The sequence below is a fragment of the Ochotona princeps genome, chromosome 1, assembly GCF_030435755.1.
Source record: "Ochotona princeps isolate mOchPri1 chromosome 1, mOchPri1.hap1, whole genome shotgun sequence".
Lineage (NCBI taxonomy): Eukaryota > Metazoa > Chordata > Mammalia > Lagomorpha > Ochotonidae > Ochotona > Ochotona princeps.
In genome coordinates this window covers 73,251,426-73,274,107 of record NC_080832.1, presented here as the reverse complement: position 1 = coordinate 73,274,107, position 22,682 = coordinate 73,251,426, and the positions used below count along the sequence as shown (strand labels likewise).

Here is a 22,682-nt window from a genome sequence, read left to right as displayed (position 1 = left end):
GCCAGCACTAGCAGGTAGAAGATCAGCCTGCAAACTACCATGCCAACCCTATAAAATTCAGTTTGAAGAGCAGTTTACTTGGACAACAATATTCCAAGCCTAGAAAAGGCCTAATCAACATGAAGGGGAAAAAAGGAGACTCTATTATTAACAACAATGCACCTTAATTAATTTTAACAAAAGAATTATTTTATTCCTTTATATATCCATTCAATAAGCATTATTTTCTACATGACAGATAGCACACCAAAGACAGGGAATAAGAGATGGTGCACTATTCCCCAACAGCTTTAACATCCAACTGACACAGAGCAAGAAATCAACGAAATGATGTAAGATAGGTACTGTGACAGAAGTTCAGAAAACTAAGAACAAGGAATTTTATTTAAAGGTGATTTCTTTTAAATATTTGCTTATTCATTTATTTGAAAGGTGAAGTATCAGACAGAAAAGATTGTTTCATCTGCTCATTCACTCCCCAAATGACCACAGGGCCAAGGACACTCCACTCTGAAGCCAGGAGGAAAACTGCACAAGGGTCTCCCACCTGGGTGTATCAGTGGCTCAAGTACTTCAGGATCGTTAACTGCCTTTTCAGGCACATTAACAGGAATCCAGATAGAAGGTGAAGCAGCAAGTATGAGATGTAGGTAACGTTTCTGTGTCTGGGCTGTTTTTGGCTATAATCATCTTTAATTTTCATAGTCCTCCCACAGGCGCTCTGTCTGTGCCAGTTGTAAACTGCAAGAAGAGTCTTTTTTGCTCATCTGTAAATGAATGAACGATCTCCCAAAACTCCCTAATCAGGACAGAGTCCCTGGTATAGCCACTGTCATATTCTGTAGTTTCTTCTAGTGCCTGGAAACCTAGATTCCGGCTTCCACATATAAGCAATTCAATTTCTTCTGGTCTGAATAAGTAACAAAGGGAGATTCATTGGTCACCATATGAAAACCTCTGCGAAAAGCCTTGAATTGTTTCTCTACAGACTTATTGACAATGTAGTCAGAATAGAGATTAACAAATTCCTTCCTGTTTTCATTTGTAATTTGAATTTTGTCACCGTTTTCCTTTAGATCAAACATCATTGGGTTGCCAAAAAGATCTGTCTGTGATATCTGGAAAGTGATCATCATATCATCTTCCACATTTCCTTCATATTCCAACAAATCTTTTAAACTCGGATATAAAACTGGATGAGAGTCTCCCAAGTCACGGAAAGTTCCTTTTTTTCCCATTAGCTTCCTGTAGACAACCATGAGAAAATGTACATCCAGTATACAGTTATTGTAAATAGCCAGGCCCAATACTATGCCAATCACAGTAAACCTACCCTCAGTTTCAAAAGACTTGAAGTCTTGGAAACGGTGTGATGCAATTACTGCTGTTCTAGTCCCCCAAAGAATTTTCTGTGCAAAAATCTTAATAAAGATGGAAGGGAGAACTTGGAATGTTTTAACTGCAGCCCTCAGAACCTTTACTTTAGTAAAAGCACAACAAATTAAAAACAACTCATGCCACAGTATGTTGTCTTCATGTGTCTTGCAATGAACTTTCAGTAGTCAATCTTTACTATATGAAAGGTCAAGGATTTTTCTGTTTGTTTTTGTTTTTTCTGTTGTTGTTGTTGGTCAGGTTTATTGGGAAAAGTGCATTTGGCCAAATGAAATGATTGTCAAGCCTATTGCGATAGTTATAAAGTTTATTATAAAGAAAATGTATGTGAAAGTGCACTTATCCTTTTATTAATTATTACCTAGATTTTAAATAGACAATCTGAAGTCTCGCCTTTATGTTGTCATTATTTTGTTTGATCAGCTTTTTAGCAAGGCAGATGATCAGGGTTGTGACATAGTAGAAAGAGTGGCTGCTGTGCCTTGTTATCACCTAGACAGTAGACAGACCTGGAAAGGAATGGAACTTTTACTCCTAACAATTATATTGTTATCCCCAAAGATTAAAATTACTTCAGAAAGTTTTAAAAAAGAAGATCTTTCCAATGCTAAGGGTGGAAAAAGTCCTAATAGGTCTAAATTACTTGCTGTTAAGAAGTAAGTAGTTTTCCCTTTCCTAGTCTTCTATTTTGGTGATGTTAATTTCTTTTTTACATTATTCAATAACAGGATTGTGTATTTGAAAAAAATAAATAAATAAAAATAAAATAAAAAAATAAGGTGAAGCAGCTACAACTTGAACTACCTAATGTGAGATCAGCTGTCACAGATAGGACAGCTTAATCCATCACACTACATTATTGGTCCAATGAAGAATTGTATACAAAGTCTTCTTTAAAAACTGTCCAGATGGGAGGTGGGAGGGAAAAAATGTCCAGACTAGTACCAAGCCAGGCTGCAGCACCTGCCAACAAATGCAGAAATAAGGCAGGCCATGACAGACTGGGCTGCAGCAACCACAGGCTCACATGACACGGGGGGTGGCAAGGAACACAGGGGCAAAGTCCAGCAGGGGGTCTGCGGGAGCTCTCCTGCTAGGCCGCTGCTCCCACTGGTGAGTGTGAGAACTGGAACCAGAGGCAGAACAGGCCAGGCAGGGCTACAACACCTATTGGCCTGCATGTGAACTGGGTTGGGGGAGAGGCAGGCTGGGCTAACCGACTGTATCCACTGGTGCATGCGTTAGCCAGAGTAAGTGCAGGCTGGCTGGGCTTTGCTGCAGCATTAGCCAGCAAGTGCAGGGAGTGTAACCAAATCCTGTCAAGCTAAATTGCAGAACCACCTGGAAAAGTGTAAGATCCAGGACTGGGAGTGGGTCCACTAGGAAAACCGTGGAAATCTCTCAAAGGGCTGAAATTTCCATGGTGAGCATGAGAACCAGGGCTGGGAGAGGGCCTGACTAGACAGGCGGTGGCACCCGCCAGCATGAGTGTGGGCTGGATAGTGGGACTGGCTGGGTTGAACTAGGCTTCAGTGCCCACTGATGTGTACAAGAGCTGAAAGGGATGTGGGAACAAACTTGGCCAATCTGCTATACATACTAGCAAGCTTAGAAACCGGGGCTGAGAGCAGGCTTAGTCGGGGGTGTGGGGGTCGTTCTAACTAGGCTGCAGCTTCTGCTGGTGTACATGAGCGCAGAGTGTGTGGTGAGCAGGGTTGGGCTGGGCCACAGCACCCATTGGTTTACGTAAGAGACCAGGCTAGATGTAGAACTGACTCAGCAATTGCAACCACAGTATATGCTAAGGCTGATGTGGAGTGAAGACTGAACCACACCCATACTGGCAAGCATACACAAGAGCAGGTCTGATATCACCTCAGTTTCTTTGGGGATCCGCCCCCACCCCCCAACTGAACCACTGGACTCAGAACTCCAACTATGGGGAGAATCATAATATCTGTAGTCTGTCCATGGAAGGCATGCATCAGAACTGGGCCTCCTCAGTGGATAAGATGGAACAGTGGATGTCATGCCCAGATGCACAAGGAGGACACAGCAGTCCATTGAGGCCTACAGAGGACATCTGGTACCATAGCAGAGGAAGCAGGGCATAATAAATTGGTCAACTACCCCAGCCAAGCACTGAGAGCATATATCTGGGCAAATGGAACTTGGAAGGATTTCCTCAACCTTGGATCTGTGAGATCAACAGCATTTCAGAACTATCAAAACCACTTGAGCAGAACCCTTGGAATGTGCTCCACTTTGGGGACTTCAGGATGAAATCGGGTGGCCATTCCCCACCCCTGAGGCTGTTGGGAGGCTGGGTGTGGCTTCTCTCTCTCCTCCCTTCCCCCAGATACAGAAAGAAGAAAAAGTTGGAAACAATGGTCTCACCTACTTTCCCCTAATCCTTGAAACTTCCCACTCTAATCAACTTTGTAAACATCATCAAAAATAAAATTTAAAGGAAAAAAAAAACATTTTTCCCCAAACTAAGAACCATGAAAAGAGTTCTACCTTCTGAAACATTTCCCTTACTGCTATACACTTTTAATTTACTTTTTCATTAGAAAACAGCATATGGGATGCTATGTCCAGAAAACAGAGGAAGTAAAACAATCCAATCACCATATACTGTAACTACGATAGTTGTGTATTCCCTGCTAATCACCATGTACAAACACACACAACAGGGTCCAAAAAATAAAATGTCCCAATTCTATCATTTAGTAACAAACACATCAAATATGTTCATGTTGTTTATAATCTCCATAATTATACTTCACCTGGTACAAAATATTTCCACAGTAGATATTCTTTAAAATAACTAATCTTTCCTATAATTTTCAGTATCATGTTATTTCCAATTATTCATTTTTGTAAGTGATACTTCAATAATCAGCATCATAGGTTACAAGCCCTTATATTAGATTTTCTTCCAGGAAATTTTTAGCATATGGGAACAAGGTCAAAGAGGATAAACGCTTGATGGATTTTGTTGAGTAACACCAAATACCTTCCCCATAAAACTGGATACAGTAAGCCACCAATAAATTTAGTTTCCAGTTACGCCAAACTTTCATGTACTTTTTAAACACATATTCCATCAGTACTAAAAGATATGCAATTTTTCAATCCTTAAGTTTTCTCTACAAAACTCTCCATAATTCTATCCATAAAATTTTAACATTCAATCACTCATAAAAGTATGGAGATATAGTAGGAAACCTGAAACAAACAAAAAAAAAGGAACTTCATAAGAATCTCTTAAATCATTTCAAGCAGTTCGGAGATCTAACCACAAGATTTATTCAGAACAATCCTGAGAAGATTACAAATATTACTAAGAGCAATAAACCAAAGTACTTCTTAGGAAATAGTCATTAGTGAGCGGGACCATTAAAGATGATGCTTGAACAGAGGAATGGAAAAGGGTAACACTCCTATCTCAGTTTCACTTCTTGAATATTTTAACATTTAATGGAATATTTGTGTTCAACAACTGTTAAAGGTCCATTAATGGATGGAAAATCTGTGTTCATACCACACTACAAGTCACAAACAAAACTAATGCAAGTATGCAATATATTCTTCAGAGCACCAGAAAGATTAGCTTCTCCTTCCCTTCCTCATCCTAAGCTGCTGTATTTATAAGTATCTTTCCAATAAAAATAAATAAATCTTAAAAAAAAAAAAAGAAAAGTACACTTACTGCTCAAGAATTCTAAATACCAAGCAGGGTTTCACAGTGCAACAGATAAGACTCAGTTTCTATTTTGCCTGAAAATGTCTGCATGAAATAGTAAACCATTATTTTTAAAGCAGCAGGCATAGAAGCAGGGCCTGGGAAAAATCAAACAAATTCTCAAGACTGGGACTGAGGGGCTGGTATGGTGGCTCAACAGGTTAATCCTCCACCTGCAAGTGCTGACATCCCATATGTGCACCAGTTTATGGCCTGGCTGCGCCATTTCCCATCCAGCTCCCTGCTGTGGTCTGGGAAGGCAGCAGAGGATGGTCCAGGTTCTTGGGCACCCGCACACATATGGGAGAACCAGAGGAGGCTCCTGGCTTCCAATCGGTTCATCTCTGGCCATTGTGGCCATTTGGGGAGTAAATCGGCAGATGGAAGATCTTTCTCTCTGTCTCTCCTTCTATTTGTAAATCTTTCTTTAAAAATAAAATTAAAAATAAACGAACAACAATAATTTTAAAAAGGGAGAGACCTGGACTGCTTTCCTGGACGGAACTGGCCCAGCCTCAGCTTTTACAGGTATGTGGGAAGTGAACGAGGATAGGAGACATTTCTATCTCTGTTTCGCCATTTTTTAAATAATTAAATTAAACAGAAACTTTGAAGAAACAAAGAAGATATAACCAGAAACAGACAGGAAATATCAGAAATAAAGAAGACAGAAATTCAGTTAAAACATGAAAAACAGAATGAAAATTAAGTCAATCTTCTAGAGGACAAATTTAACAGCCAACAAAACAATGAGGTAAAAATAATGGGTTCTAGTGTTTCAAGTACAATGAGGTGCTACTTTATAACATTATATACTACATGAAGAACTGGAAAAGAGCTGGTAGGCTCAAAACACAACAAATGAAAGGTTATCTGCTGAACTCTACCTGATTGTGTCACATATATATGTTGAAATGCTGCTCCCATTGAAATGTGCAAGTATTACATGTTAATTAAAAATCTTAAAAACAAAAAATAACTTTTTAAACAGAATAGTGTAAAGTAGTATCTAAAGGATAAAGAATTGAGAATTTTACAAAACTAATGACAACTGAGGCAAACTGTGAAAGTAACAGCTCCAATGATCATGCTCTTCTGTAGCTACTCTCTTGTTTAGTCCTTTCTCACATCAACACTGGACTTGGCTGCATGACCTTCTTTAGCTAATGGAACAGATGCCAAGCAAACAGAGCCTTCCCCTCCTAGAAGGCTGCTGCCACTGGGGCTGGCATTGTGGTGCATCAGGTTAAACAACTGCCTATGAAATGATGCCAGCATCCCATATGGGTACCAGTTCAAGTCCTGACTATTCCATTTCCAATCCAGCTCCCTGCGAAGGTGCCTGGGAAATCAGCGGAGCTGTCCTAAATGCCTGGGCCACAGCTACTACCTGGTAAAACCAGATGCAGCCGTGGCCATTGTGGCCATCTGGGGAGTGAACCCAGTAGATGGAGATCTCTACTTTTCCCTCCTCTCTCTGTCACTCTGTCTTTCACACACATTAATACATACACGAATCAATCACGTATGTACGTACACATCAACCTATCCATATTAGAATGCTGCTGATATGTGAGTTGAGGATTACTTGCTAAAGACAGATCACCCAACCAACAAGCAGCCACCAACTTTCACAGACTTGTGAACATGGCCATCTTTTGTCCTCCAGATTAAGAGAAATAAAGATTACAGCCCAGGCAACATCAGTAAAAGTACAATGCAGTTAATTCCTGTGCAAAATGATGACATACAAAATTATAAACAAAATATAACTGTTTCTTAAGCCACTAACTTTCAGGTGGTCTGTAAAACACAGCAACAGATTAAACAAAGTAGGGTGATACAAATGTAGATGCTTGGTGCAGCAGCTGGTTGCCACATGGGTTGCCCACATGCCATATCAGAGTGCTTGTTTGAGACCCAGCAGCTCACTTCTGATTCAGTTCCCTGGTAATGAACCAGGGAAGGTAGCAGAGGATGGCTCTTGCATACCTGACACCCACACAGGAGATCCAGACGAACTTTTAAGCTGTGGCTTCAGCCTGCTTCTGGGCCTCAGCCTCTTGGGAAGTGAACAAAGGGATGGAAAACCTCTCTCTCTCTCTCTCTCTGTCTCTCTTACCCTGTCTTTAAACAAGTAACATTTTCTATCTGAAAGAGATCTACAAAGAGAAAGACAAAGATCTTCCATCCACTGGCTTACTCCTCAAATGGCCACAACAGCTGGAGTTGGGCCGATACAAAGCCAGGAGCCAGAAGCTTTTTCTGGGCCTCCCATGTGCATGCAGAATGTCAAGAACTTAGGCCATTCTGTGCTGCCTCCCCAGGCCATAAGCAGCAAGCTAGATTTGAAGTGGAGCAGCTGAGACACAAACTTGTCCCATATGGGATACTGACATGTGCCAGTAGAGGATAAGCTTGTTGAGTCATTGCACAGCCCCACAAACAAATATTTAAAAAAAAAAAAAACATCCCAGGCCCGGCACAGAGCCTAGTGACTAAAGTCCTTGCCTTGCACGTGCCAGGATCCCATATAGGCATCAGTTCATGTCCCAGCTGTTCCACTTCCCTTCCAGCTCCCAGCTCGTGGCCTGGGAAAGCAACTGAGGATGGCCCTGGGAACCCTGCACCCTCATAGGAGAACTAGAAGAGGTCCTGGCTCCTGGCTTTGGATCAGCTCAGCTCAGGCCCGGCTGAGCTCAGGTCACTGTGATCGCTTGGGGAGTGAATCAGCGAATGGAAGATCTTTTTTTCTGTCTCTCCTTCTCTCTGTAAATCTGAATTTCTTTTTTTTTTTTAAGATTTATTTTATTTTTATCACAAAGTCAGACATACAGAGAGGAGAAGAAACAGAGAGGAAGATCTTCCATCTGATGATTCACTTCTCAAGTGACTGCTGTAAATCTGAACTTCCAGTAAAATTAAAGGAATAAATCTTTAAACATTATTTTTTAAATCTCAAAAGACAGAAGTGGTAGAAGTCAGCCAACACAGTATATGAAAAATTACTCACATTAAATCAAAGAAGCAAGAAGTTACACATAATACCTTCTACATACTTTGCAATTAACTTCCACCAAAAGGAAACATAAAAGTCTAATCTGTCCATTAACAAAGTATTCATTTTCCCTTTAATAGAAAAATCATCTCAAGCGGGAGAGCATGAAACTTGATGATTCTTTAAAGTAATGCACAATACCTTCTTGTTGTTTTCTGAAGTAGGGCTGAGAATGGTCAGTTCTGGTCTACTTGGTTTAGGCTTTGGAGATTCACAAGAATTAATGAAATTCATGATGAAAGGTTCCAAATGCTGACCTTTCTGTCACAGTAAAAAGGTCATTGCAGAGAAATTAAAAACCAGAAATTATGATTTTTAACACTGAATAAGCCATTAACATTCATCAATACTTTTGAAGATGTATGACTATAATGCTATGGAATAAAAATAAATCACTTACTTCTTTCATTAGTTTTCCAGGAACAGACTTTATAATTTTCCCTGTAATTGAAAATAAAAAACTAATTTCATAAAGGACTAACATGCTTTTTAATTGCTTACATTAATATTTCATTAAGTAATTATAAATACTAAACAATATTTTATATTTTATATTATGTTTATGCATTTATATATAAAATTATATATATAATTTAAGCTGCTTATAGCTGTGACATTGGAGATTAAAACTTCTCAACTAATCTAGTGAGATGAGAGGTAGAAGGAAAAAAAATCAAACAAAGCAAGTGGTAGTAAGTATTGAAATAGAATGAGGAGTGCTATTCTCCATATATTTGGAATTTTCCAAAAGAATGAATACATGTAACAAAACATTATCACATAGTGGGTCATATATAATTTTTGTATGTCTACTAACTTCTTGTAAACAAAAAAAATTTAAATAAAGAAAAGAAAAATAAGGTGTGACTTGGACTACAAAGAGATAAAACTGACATAATCCAGGAGAACAAAATAGATGTGTAGTAGAAACATGACTGAGAGACGTCAAGGTAATACTAAAAGTAGCAAGGATGAGTGCAATAAACTATAGCACCATTGTAGGAATTAAGTAATGATTATTAAAAAAAATAGACATGGTAATGTTAAACGGATTACTGGAAAAGTATAAAGGTCAGATTATTCATAAACATGGATAGAAAGAACTAAAATAACAAGTTTTGCTGAGACTGGCAAAAAGAAAACAGAGGACAATGTCTTGGGAAGTACCGCTACTTAGTTGTATAGAGACAAGGAAAGAATGTGTGGAATAAAAATGGAGGAACAGAAACAAGAGTGAACCAGCTAACAGAACGTATTCATCAACGTCAACTTCTAAAAGGAAAGAACACATGGGAGGCAAAGATGATGAGTGAGAAGATGAGGTCACTAATGATCAGCAGCAGGTGGGACAGGAATTGTGGCTTTTGTTATCTTTTGTTTTTATTCTTCAGAGAGAGGCAGAGAAAGACAAGACACAAGAAACGAACTCCCATCCACTGTTTTCACTCTCCAAATGCCTGCGAGAGAAGGTACTAGGCCAGGGCTACATCTAGAAGCAAGGCGAGTGATGCAGTCTCCCATTTGGAAGGCAAGGACCCAATTACTAAAGTCAGGTATGTATTAGCAGAAGCTAGAGTCAGGAGCTGAAACTTAGAGGGAAAAGCCCAGGTAACCTATGTGGTATACAAGTATCATAACCATGAAGGTAAATGACCATCTCTGGAGCAATTATTATTATTTGTTTAAGATTGGTTGACTGAATGATTCAAAGGCAGAATTACACAGAAGGAGAGCCAGAGAGATCTTCCACCTGCTAGTTCACTCCCCGGATGGCCTCAACAGCCAGAGGTAGGGCTGGCCAAAGCCCACCAGGAACTTCTTCCAGGTCTCCCACATGCACTCAGGAGCCCATCCTCCACTGTTTTCCAACACACATTAACAGGAAGCTAGATGAGAAGTGGAGCAAACAGCACCAACTGAGATGCTGGAACCACAGACAGTAGTTATACTGGCTGGAGCAACTTTTTAAACCAACAGCCTGAAAAGCAGAATATGTGCAACTCAAGGCTTTTCTCAGAATTCAAGACAAGTTCAAATTAGCATCTGATGAATAAATACATATTTGACAGGCAGAGTATCAGAGATCTTTCTCCTACTGGGTCACCTCCCAAATGGCTACAGTGGCAGGTCCGGGCTGAAGCCAGGAGCCCAGAACCTCATCTGGGTCTTCCATATGGGGGCTAGGGCCCAAGCACTTAGGCCATTTTTCACTGATTTTCCAGGTGCAGTAGCAGGGAGTTGCATCAGAAACAGAACAGCAAGGACTCAAACCATGCTGCATAATGGTATGCCAGTGTCACAAGCAGCAGCCTAACCACTACATCGTAATGCCTGCTTGCCTTAATACCGTTAGGTATGTAATATAGTAATAGTTAAGAGAAAAGAATTATCTAATTGCTGGTGATCCTCTGGCTATTTAAGGAAACTATGATAATAATTCATCCAAAAGTGATGTGTGGAATTAAATATTCAAGTACTATAACACAAAAATCAATTTCTGAAATGCATCTTCAGGAAAGAAGTACAATAAATATCTTTGGTATTCTACCAGAGTGTGACCTATGGACTTTATATCTGATCTTGGGGCCCTTGAGCTATTGAGAATATTCAGGTAAAGAGCTCTGTCTTTCTATGGTCCTCTGGACATATCCACACCTTTCAGATAAAAAGAAAATAAACAAAATTTTTAAAAAACAAACAAGTACTGACGTAAGTAAGAAAAGCTAAGCATTGCAAAATCATTTTACTCATTACAAAGTTACTCTGAAACTGAAAATCAAGACAATCTGCATAATTATTTTCCTAAACTGGTAATTAAAAATCAAACAAATAAAAAACATTGAAATTCAAACCAGAATGCTTCCACATATCTCACGTGTACATTTCATGCTTAATTTTGTATTCAACAATTAATTAAAAATAAATAAAATTGAGGCACTGTAGAATAAAATTTTCTCTGAAATAAATAAAATTAATTCAAGTAACTAAGTCAATTCACATAGTCTTCTTCTTTGAATTATTACAATGAGTTGCTTCCCATTAAAATAAGGTTTTTAAAAGTAAACATTTACGGGTCCTGCGCGATAGCCTAGTGGTTAAAGTCCTCGCCTTGCACGCGCCAAGATCCAACATAGGCACCAATTCTAATCCCAGCAGCTCCACTTCCCATCCAGCTCCCTGCTTGTGGTCTGGAAAAGCAGTTGAGGATGGCCCAAAGTCTTGGGACCCTGCACCCCATAGAAGACCAGGAAGAGCTCCAGGCTCCTGGCTTCGGATCAGCATGGCTCCAGCCATTGTGGTCGCTTAGGGAGTGAACCATCGGATGGAAGATCTTCCTCTCTGTCTCTCCTCCTCTCTGTATATCAGCCTTTCCAATAAAAATACATAAATCTTTTGGGCTTGGCAGCGTGGCCTAGTGGCTAAGGTCCTTGCCTTGATCCCATATGGCCGCTGGTTCTAATCCCGGCAGCTCCACTTCCTCTCTATCTCCCCTCCTTTCAGTATATCTGACTTTGTAATAAAAATAAAATAAATTAAAAAATACAAAATACTTAAAAAAGTGAACATTTACAAAGATTTAAAATATAAAATAATAAAATCAGCATAACCAAAAGATGTAGTAGAAGTTCTTGAGTTTTAAACTAACAAAAATTTTTATTTATCTGATCTTTATTGAAATATCTAATTGGATATACTTAATAATATTGAATACATGCACAAGTACTATCTCACTTTAAATTTGGAAAGTAAATAAAAAACTACCTTAGTTAACATAATGTTACGTGACAGGTTATATGGCTGGAATTGACTATTTAAATAATCAAAACTCACAAAAACAGATTAAAATAATTATCTTTTTTTTTTTCAAAGATTTATTCATTTTTATTGGAAAGCCGAATATACAGAGAGGAGGAGAGACAGAGAGGAAGATCTTCCATTCAATGATTCACTCCCCAAGTGAGCCGCAACGGCCGGTGCTGCGCCGATCCGAAGCCGGGAACCAGGAACCTCTTCCAGGTCTCCCACACGGGTGCAGGGTCCCCAGGCTTTGGGCTGTCCTCGACTGCTTTCCCAGGCCACAAGCAGGGAGCTGGATGGGAAGTGGAGCTGCCAGGACTAGAATCGGCGCCCATATGGGATCCCGGGGTGTTCAAGGCGAGGACTATAGCCACTCGGCCACGCCGCCGGGACCTAAAATAATTATCTAATGACCAAAAGGCATTTAGAGTCTATCCATGACTATACCGTATAAATTATTTTTATAAGTTAATCTGAAAAATCCAATGCTTTTCAGTTTATTCTCTTATATTCACATAAAATTCTCTACATTGACTTACCAAGATTGACATCGGGTAGTATCTTATCAAGAAATTGTGTTTCCCCACCATTAGGAGACAGAAAGTCTGCTAAAAGTTGACTATTACTCAGTTCTGGGTGTTGCAGAAGTTTCTTAAATGAAAAAAAGGGGAAAGAGCAAGTTAGAAATCTAGAAGGATAAGCAAAACCGTAATAGAAAAAATAATTTTAAATTCCCAAGAGCTACTGTATACTTATAATAACAAAACAACCACAATTACAGAGAGAACACCATAGCACAGCTGGTCTCTACTTGGCCTCTATAATCAGACATTCACGGAACTTGAAGTTTGGCTCTTCCATTTGTTAACTCGGCAACCTCAAAAAATTTTCTCAATTACCCAAGAGTCAGTTTCCTAATCTTAATAACAAGAATAACAAGATTATCTACTTTATACTTCCTTGAAAATTAAACGTCAACTGTAAAGATTTTGTAGAAAACTAAACATGAGACAGTGAAGTAACTTCAAAATACTGTTGTCTGTTCTTGTAACACTATTTTCTAACAAAACAAGCTGACTTTTAAGTAAAAATTGGGGCCCAGTATGATACCTAAGAGGCCAAAGTCCTCGCCTTGCATGCTCCAGGATCCCATATGGGTGCCATTTCTTTCTTTTTTTTTTTTAAAGATTTATTATTTTTTATTACAAAGTCAGATATACAGAGAGGAGGAGAGACAGAGAGGAAGATCGTCCGTCCGATGATTCACTCCCCAAGTGAGCCGCAACGGGCCGGTGCTGTGCCGATCCGATGCCGGGAACCAGGAACCTCTTCCGGGTCTCCCACACGGGTGCAGGGTCCCAATGCATTGAGCCGGCCTCGACTGCTCTCCTAGGCCACAAGCAGGGAGCTGGATGGGAAGGGGAGCTGCCGGGATTAGAACCGGCGCCCATATGGGATCCCGGGGCTTTCAAGGCGAGGACTTCAGCTGCTAGGCCACGCCGCCGGGCCCATGGGTGCCATTTCTAATCCCAGCCACGCTTCCCATCCAGCTCCCTGCTTGTGGCCTGGGGAAGCAGTCGAGGATGACCCAAAGCCTTGGGACCTTGCAACTGCATGGGAGACCCAGAAGAGGCTCCTGGCTCCTGGCTTCAGATTGGTTCAGCTCCAGCTGTTGCAGCCACTTGAAGAATGAACCATCGGACGGAAGATGCTCCTCTCTATCTCTCCTCCTCTCTGAATATCTTACTTTAAAATAAAAATAAAATAAATCTTTGTTTAAAAAAAGATACAGGTAAATGGGTAAAACAACAAAATCATAAGACAAAATATATATTGCCTACAGGAAACTCACTTAGCAGGTATAGACAGTCTAAAAGTGAATGTTTAGAAAAAGCTCTACTATACAAATGGAAATCAAAATAAACAGGAGTAACTATATTCCTGTCAAAGACTTTAAATCAAAAACTATAAAAAGAGATGAGATAGGGCCGGCATGGTGGCCTAGCAGCTAAAGTCCTCGCCTTGAACACACCAGGATCCCATATGGGCACCGGTTCTAATCCCAGCTGCTCCACTTCCCATCCAGCTCCCTACTTATGGCCTTGGAAAGCAGCTGAAGACGGCTCAAAGCCTTGGGTCCCTGCACCTGTTTGGGAGACCTGGAGGAAGTTCCTGGCTCCTGGCTTCGGACTGGCACAGCACCTGTTTGGGAGACCTGGAGGAAGTTCCTGGCTTCTGGCTTTGGACTGGCACAGCACCTGCCGTTGTGATCACTTGGGGAGTGAACCATCGGATGGAAGATCTTCCTCTCTGTCTCTCCTCCTCTCTTTATATCTGACTTCGCAATAAAAATAAATAAAATCTTAGAAAAGAGATGAAATATTCTATATTGATAAAAGAACCAATTCAGCAAGATGAACAGTCATAAACACACATGTATATATTGTATGTATACACACACAGACATAACACAAGACCACTCAGATCTAAATAATAAATATTATCAGACCTAAAACGAGAGACAGACTCCAATACAACAATAGTGGGTAATCTCAACATCCCATTTCCATCAATGTGCAGATCATTCAGAAACAAAACTAACAAAGAAGCATGAAAGTTGACTCATAATACTGATACAATGGACTTAATAGACATTTACATAATACTTTATACAACAACTGCAGAATAACATATACATTTTTACACAGCAGATGGAACATTTTGTAGGACAGACTATATACATCAGGCCACAAAGTCTCAGTAAATGTAAAGATTGACATCATACCATGTTTCTTCTCAGACTGTAAGGTTACAAATCTAGAAATCAACAACAATTAAAAATTTACAAATATATGGAAATTAAGCGATATGTTACTGAATACCAATGGACCACTGAGAAAACAGGAAACCAAGAAAATTTTCATGAAATAAATAAAAATACAAACACAACTTAGCAAAACCTGTGATATACACCAAAAGGAATAAAGAAATTTATAGCAATATGTTCTTACATTAAAAAAAATCTAAAATAGGCAATCCAATAATACAGCTCAAGGACTTAGAAAACCAAGACAAACCAAGCTCCAAATTAGCAAGGGGCTAGAAAATAAGAAAAAGCAAAGCCAAAATAAATGAAATTGAAACTAAACAGGCAACACCAAAGATCAACAAAATGGAAAAAATTTTTTGAGAAAAATAGAAACCTTTCTCCAGACTAATGTAAGAAATTCAAATAAAATTATAGATGAAAAAGGAAACATTACAGTCAATACCACAAAGAAGGCAAAGAATCACAAGAAAGTAATATGAATTACATATAATAATAAAAAGAGTATATTCCTGGTTATTTACAACCTACCAGATTAAACTGAGAAAACAGAAAAGCTAAACAATGGTCTGGTGCAGCAGCCTAGTGGCCAAAGTCCTCGCCTTGCAAGCACCAGAATCTCATATGGACGCTAGTTCATGTCCCAGCTGTTCTACTTCCCTTCCAGCTCCCTGCTTGTGGCCTGGGAAAGCTACTGAGGATGGCCCAAAGCCTTGAGACCCTGCACCTGTGTGGGAGACTTGGACCGTTGCAGCCACCTGAGGAGTGAACCAGCAGATGGAAGACCTTTCTCTCTGTCTTTCCTTCTGTCCGTAAATCTGACTTTCCAGTAAATGTAAATAAATCTTTTTTAAAAAAGAAAAAGACAACAAATTAGCAATTTTTTTTTTTAATTGGAAAGGCAGATATACATAGAGAAAGATCTTTCATCTGCTGATTCAGTTCCCCAAGTGTCCACAATGGCCAGAGAGTTAAGCCACTCCAAAGCCAGGAGCCAGGAACTTCCTCCAGGTCTCCCACGCGGGTGCAGGGTCCCAAGGCTTTGGGCCATCCTCGACTGCTTTCCAAGGCCACAAGCAGGAAGCTGGATGGAAGTGGAGCAGCCAGGACGACTGCACCCATATGGGATCCCAGCACATGCAAGGTGAGGATTTAGCAACTAAGTCACTGCGCCAGGCCTCACCTCATTCCTCTTAACACTGCTAGAAGGACAATAAACATAGGATTACAATTGATAGGATAACATCTGTATGGTAACAATAGAAAGGATACCATTTGTATAACTGAATGGATATCATTTGCATGAGAGCAACTGAATGGATATCATTTGGATGAGAACACTTGGTGGGATATTACAAAACAAAAGATAGTTCCAAACAAGAGTGTGGAAACAACTGATGGGTTCTGTAGAAAGGTTTATGGGAACTATGCAAGTTCAACATCTCCTCCCTTATCCTATGTGACCCTCAGTCTATAAAAGTCTGATGTCACTTGGCTATCTCACCAAGATGGTAGTCCACATGTATTAATTTCAGGCTCTGTGCACCAAGTCAATTGCTGCAGGACAGCGAATACTGGTGGAAATGTAAATTAGTGAATTAATTGTGGGAAAACAGTGTAAAGATTTAAACAAACCAGAAGCGGGAAACTGCCTTGTAATCCAGTATTCTCACTATTCAGCATATACTCAAGAATGGAGACAATAGATGAATACAAAAGACAAGAAGGCCAACTCACCTAGGGCAACAGAAGACTTTGGGTACAGGCCAGGCTCTACAAGAAGCAGCTAGGCCTGTGAGCACACTGAGGCAGATAGGGACAGCCAACAGGCCTTAGAAAGAATTTCTCACTTCTGATGTAATGAAGCCAACAACCTCTCAGAACAATCAAGGCCACTCAAGTAACAGCCTTGGTGCCTCAAAAGACCATCCTGTGAGCTAATGTGGTGTGACAGTAGGGAGCTGTGCACCTTTCCGTGCCCCTACTCCTCCCCAGGACATAGGAAGTAAGATTGAAGCATTTATCTCATCCACACTCCCCCCCAACCCTCTCCATCCTAACTGCAATCAGAGGCCCAATGGGTCTATAATCCCCTCACCTTTGTAATCAATTTAAAAACAAAAACAAACAAAAAAATGCGAAAAGCCAAGTGTGGTTCTTCAATTGTGAATAAGATACTAATAAGATAGTAACAGGGAAAATGGAGCAAGGGGTAAATGGAAACTCTTTATATTACCACATTATTATTTTTGTTTTGTAAATTTAAAATTGTTTTAAAGCAAAGTGTTCTGAGAAAACACCAATTATTTTGTTCACATAATGCAATGCGCGCACACTGAAAGAATGGAATTCAATTCTAAGTGGTGAATGAGCTTATCTCAGGAAATTAGAAGAATGTCTATGACTGCAAAAGGAAAACGGAGGAATGATACCAAAGTTCAGAAGGTGCCAAATACAGAATCAAACAGAAAACAATAGTCAAAACAATAATCTATGTTCTTAGAATTTAATTTTTAATCCTTAACACCAAAAGTCTTTCATTTTTTAAACGTCCTAAAAATTAGTCTTAAATAAAGCATGTTCCCCCTAACAAAACAACAGTTTTTAAAAAGATGTATTTTTGATGAAAATTCATTTTAAAATCCAAATGGAAACCAACTTTAAAAATAAAAGAATTTTTGAACTCTATACGGATAGATATTTAAGAGAGCAAAGAACATACAGACACAAGAACAAAAAAATCACAGAATGGTATGATTACCGATGTTTTAAAATCAAGTAATGCAATTTATACCTGTAGATATTCCTGAAACTCTTCTCTTTTCGACTTTAAGAATTCATAATTTTTGGGGCCAATGATCCTCTTGGAAGGAAGCTGGGCATCAGGAAATGTGCCTGAAATTATTGCACAATAAGTTATTACTATGCACTGCAATTTTTATAATCTGATTTAAATTTTACTGTGGCAAGTTCAGATACACAACACTTCCTTATAGAAATGAAATAGTACCCTTGAAATAATCTGCACCAACTCAGGGATTCAAATCACAAGTCTGTAACACGAACTCAAGTCTCCGGACCATCCTCTCAACAACTAATCCTCAATGACACAGACTTTTTCTTTTCCTTCCGGTTTTTTTTATTTCTTTCTATAAACTTCAAAAAGTTATCATGAGACTATTTTTAATTTGGATGGATTCTGCTATACAAAATCTTAATAAAGAAATTTCTAGAGCCGAGATGGGCATTTTAGCCTGGTAGTTAAAAACAGTTACATCCTGCATCCTACTACCTGAGTTCAATTCCCAGCCCCAGCTCCTGGCTCCATTTTCCTGATAACACAGATCCTGGAAGCAGCAATTATCTCTCAAGGATTGGGTTCCTGCTATCCATGTGGGAGACCTGGATTATGCTCCAAAGTCCCAGCCAGCAAAGTCCCAGAAGCTGGAGTAGGTATTTGTATAATATTATACAAATATAATTGGGAACCTTTTGTTTATCTCGCAAACAACCTGACCTAAAAAAACAAGTTCCCATGAAAAAAAAGAAGGTAATATTTTGTCACTATTACATGGGGGAACTTTCCAAAAAAGTTCAGAACAAATAAGTAGACATTTGTCCCAAAAACATGTGTAAATGCACGTGTAGCTTTTCAATGATATTCACCTGCCATGAACTTTTTGAAAACCTCTCATACACACTTAAAACAAAACAATAAAAAAACAAGCTTTCTTGAATTTGGAAATTTTTTTTTTTTTTAAATTTTGGGAGACTGGAGTTCTCATTCATTAACAGAACAATGTAAGCCAATCTCCAATAAGTTTATTTTTCAAAAAAAAATCTGTATAAAGTCTTTCTTCACATCGTACAAGTATTTTGACTTGTAAATTCAATGTATTTTCTATCACTATAATCATTTAAACCAAACATGAACATATAAATCTAATAATAAACAACTATTTAAGTACAATGTTATAAAGAAAAATAAAAAATTGGATCATGCAAAAATTGATTGAATCCCCAACGTTGTTTTTTGGTGTTAATTTTTTATTATGAAGCTAAAATATCATCTCTCAACATTAAACAAAAAAAGAAAAGTTCTTAGAGAAAAATAAAACATAGATAGCAGGGGGCTAGTGCGATGGCTCTGTGGCTAAATATTCAACTTATACATTTGGGATCCTAAAAGGGCACTGGCTCTTGTCCCACTTGCTCCACTCCGCTTCCAGTCCCCTGCTTATGATGTGGGCATGTAATTGAGGACAGCCTAAAGTCTTGAGACCCAGAACCTGCGTAGGAGACCCAAAAGAGACTCCTGATTCCTGGCTTTGGATCAGCTCAGCTTTCATAGTTGCGGCTAACTGGGGAGTCAAATAGTGGACAGATCTTTCTCTCTGTCTCTCCTTCCTTCTATAAACCTGCCTTTCCAATAAAAATTAAATTAAGAAAACTGATATGGATGGCAGTGTGCCAGACTGACAGAAAGTGATAGCTATGCTTTAAATTTTAATTTTTTAAATTTGTAAAGAGGACAAATTTCATAAAAAACAGTTTTTTAAACATGTCTGTTCTTAAAAGATTTACCTATTTTTATTGGAAACTCAGATTTACAGAGAGAAGGAGAGACAGAGAGAAAGATCTTCCATCCGCGGGTTTACTCCCCAAGTGGCTGCAGTGGTCAAACAGTTAAGCCACTCCAAAGCCAGGAGCTAGGAGCTTCTTCCAGGTCTCCCATGCAATTGTAGGGGTTCCAAGGCTTTGAGCCATCATCCAAGGCTTTCCCAGGCCAGAAGCAAGGAGTTGGATCTGAAGTGGAGCAGTCGAGACACGAACCAGTGCCCATATGGGATGCTGGTGCTGCAAGGCAGATTACCAGTTGAGCCATTGCACGACTCCTTCATAAATATAGTTAACAATAAATTTTAATTTTCTTATCAAAATGTACAGAAGTATCACTAATTTTTTAGTACAATTACTTCAAATTTAAAAAGTCGCATGAAAACTAGGACGGGGGCTGGGATGGCTAGATAGAGAGGCACTCAACAACATCTGTGAGGGCTGGATGGTTGAGTTGGTTAGATAGAACTAAGCTATACCCATTGACAAGTACCAGAGCCAAATGGGATGGGGGACAGACTGGTCTTCTGCTACACATACTGGCAAACCAGGGTAGGGGGTGGGCCTGGTGGGGGTTATTGTGGGTCGCCCCTACTAGGCTGCAGCTCCCACTGGTTGATGTAAGGGCCGAACCAGACTGGACTGCAACACCCATTGGTTCCAGTGCAACTCGGGACTGAAAACAGAACCAACCCAGCAATTGCAACCACCAGCTGATTGGGGTGATGGACTGTGCCGGGCCCTGTGCTTGCTAGAACATATAAGAATCTCGTCTGGGAATACCTCAAAGTATCTTTGGAGATCTCCCCAATCGAACTGCTGGACTCAGAACTCTAACCAAGAAAAGACAGAAGACAGAACAGGACAATCATTCATCTCAGCTATATGTTGGCAGCAAATTATGGGGCAAACGGAGACTTTATGATGGACCATATCAATCGGTGGACGACCTCATCAAGCGAAACTGGCAGCGATTCATAACTGGAGAACTATTAACACCACTCGAGCACATATCTCAGAGCATGCCCCACATCCGGGACTTAGGGTGGGCGGGAAACCGGGTGGGGCTTCTCCCTCAATATCCCCCTTTACCTCAGATACATGATGGAAACAATATGGACATAATAGCATTACCCACTTTCCTATCCCCTAAACCTTTTTTTTTCCTTGTTTTTCCTTTAACTGTAATTAACTATGTAAAGATTGTCAACAACAATACAATAAAAAGAAAAAAAAAAATTTAAAAAGTCATCTGATAACAGCTCTCAAGAATGCTAATGCTGAAACAAAATTTTATATAAAAAGAACATACCATGAAATTCTGTTAGTTTTGATTCAAGTACATAGAATTCAAGGTATCTTCTATACACAGACCAGTGTTCAGGCTCATGCCCAACTATAAATTAGAGAAAAACAGAGTAACAATTTATGACCAAGTACCAAAAGAATGCAGTTTTCAAAAAGATTACAAATATAAAGCTGAAGCAGGCATTGTGGTTAATCAGTTTAAGCCAACCTCCTGAACACCTGTATCTCATAGTAGAGTGCCAGTTCAAATAACTAAAAATTTTACAAAGACAAATAAAAGTAAATGAGTATAAATAAACATACACAATTACAAACTACTCCACAGAATCAATAAGTTGTAACTTCCAATACCACATTATTAACATATTTTATTCCACATTTTAAAATTATCTACAAAAAGTAAAGTTCCAAAGAAAAACTTTAAAACAAACTTATTAGAATGCTGAGATAAGCACTTAGTAAGACTGACCACCAACTACAGCAAAGCCAAACAGCCTTGCCTCAGACAAGGATAAAACAAGAGTCTTTCTGTTACTTAGTTACAATAGGAAAAATCATAGTTATCTCCTGGGGCAGTCTTCTTTCCCCACTTCTATGTTCTACATTATTGAAATATCTGCAGCTTCTGAGAAAAATCCCAAAACCTAATACATATTGAGAAATAAATAAGGAAAATGATTATTACTGACCTTTACACTATGACTGTTACTTCTCTCAAAACTATCTGCTAACATTTTTATTTTCTTTCCTTCTCCCTGAGATGGTTCCCTCTTCCTGAACTCAGCTGTATTTTTCTGCACACCAAACTTCCCAAATGCACATGGCTTTAATGGTACTTTTCCTTACAATGACTGCCCCACCCCTCGGTCAAAGGTAATGGTGGAGATCATTTATGTCACTATAAATGCTCTTTCATTACTGTCTCTGTTACACTCCACACTGAAACAACAAAAACAGAGAGCAACATGAAGATAACTAGCTGTGTTCAATCACATTTTCATCAAATATAATTAGCCCACATTGAAGACGGAAAATGTTATTTCAATTAAAATGGCATAATACCAGATATTGGATTAATGGACAATTAATTCAATTAACTATACTCCAATTAATTGTTAAAAATTTAATGGCTAAAACCACTTAAAAAACATAGACATGCCTTATTATTAGATATTTCTCAATAAGCGTTAGGTGAATGAACTAACAGTTAACTGATAAAGGGAAAAAAACAAACAAGCCCAGAAAATCTTAGACCTTCATTCATTTTGCTGTTCTGGACACTTACCTTTTATACATAAGTTATATCCAATACTTGGGAATGGCAAAGTAAAATGACAGAAACAGATTCACAGTTATCTTCTAAGAAAGGCACTCATGAAACTTCCTACCTGCTCTTCTATCATTTCTTTCAACATCAATACAAAACACAGGAATTCTCTCCTTTTTCTCCTTCCTTTCAGAAGAGGGGTCCTCAAAAAAGTCTACATATGGAATGCTAATCTTCCATGCAGCAAGGTTTCGGGGAGTATTCGGTGTGCCCACAGCCTCCACTGGAGAATCATCTTCCATTACAACAATGCCTTCTTCAATCTAGGAAGAAAACAAGGCTCATTTAGTATTTCCTGCTCCATTGGAACTACAGCAAATGAAAGGCAGAGCTGGAAATATGCCCATAAAAGTTGCTCATCTTTAAGAATTTGGAAATTATGTGATACTTAATATCCTACTGAAAAGGTGGACAAGAAATTGAATCCAGTAAGTTATTACCATTAATTCTATAATTTGTTACATCATTCATATACAAAAATAAAATTTTAAAGAGAATTGACCCTTCACAGACTATGAAAAAAATTAAAATTTAATCTATATACAAAAATGCTCCAAATTGATTTAAAAACAAATTAATGTAGTAATATTTTAAATTTAGAAAT

General features: G+C 38.9%; 1 protein-coding gene and 1 pseudogene across 8 annotated transcripts in view; both read right to left on the bottom strand.

Moving 5' to 3' along the window:
• The window catches only part of SNX14 (sorting nexin 14), a 78,619-nt gene that overhangs the window by 9,777 nt on the left and 46,160 nt on the right, over positions 1–22,682 (bottom strand). For all 8 annotated transcript variants that reach the window (XM_058661040.1, XM_004580415.3, XM_058661042.1 and 5 more), the window contains 6 exons: positions 22,140–22,341; positions 20,756–20,839; positions 17,621–17,721; positions 12,539–12,650; positions 8,602–8,642; positions 8,343–8,462 (listed from right to left, as the gene is read on the bottom strand). In XM_058661040.1, coding sequence (XP_058517023.1) covers positions 8,343–8,462; positions 8,602–8,642; positions 12,539–12,650; positions 17,621–17,721; positions 20,756–20,839; positions 22,140–22,341 — 660 coding nt within the window. The remainder of the gene's footprint in view (positions 1–8,342; positions 8,463–8,601; positions 8,643–12,538; positions 12,651–17,620; positions 17,722–20,755; positions 20,840–22,139; positions 22,342–22,682) is intronic.
• On the bottom strand, positions 604–8,267 carry LOC118758254 (ubiquitin-protein ligase E3A-like; annotated as a pseudogene).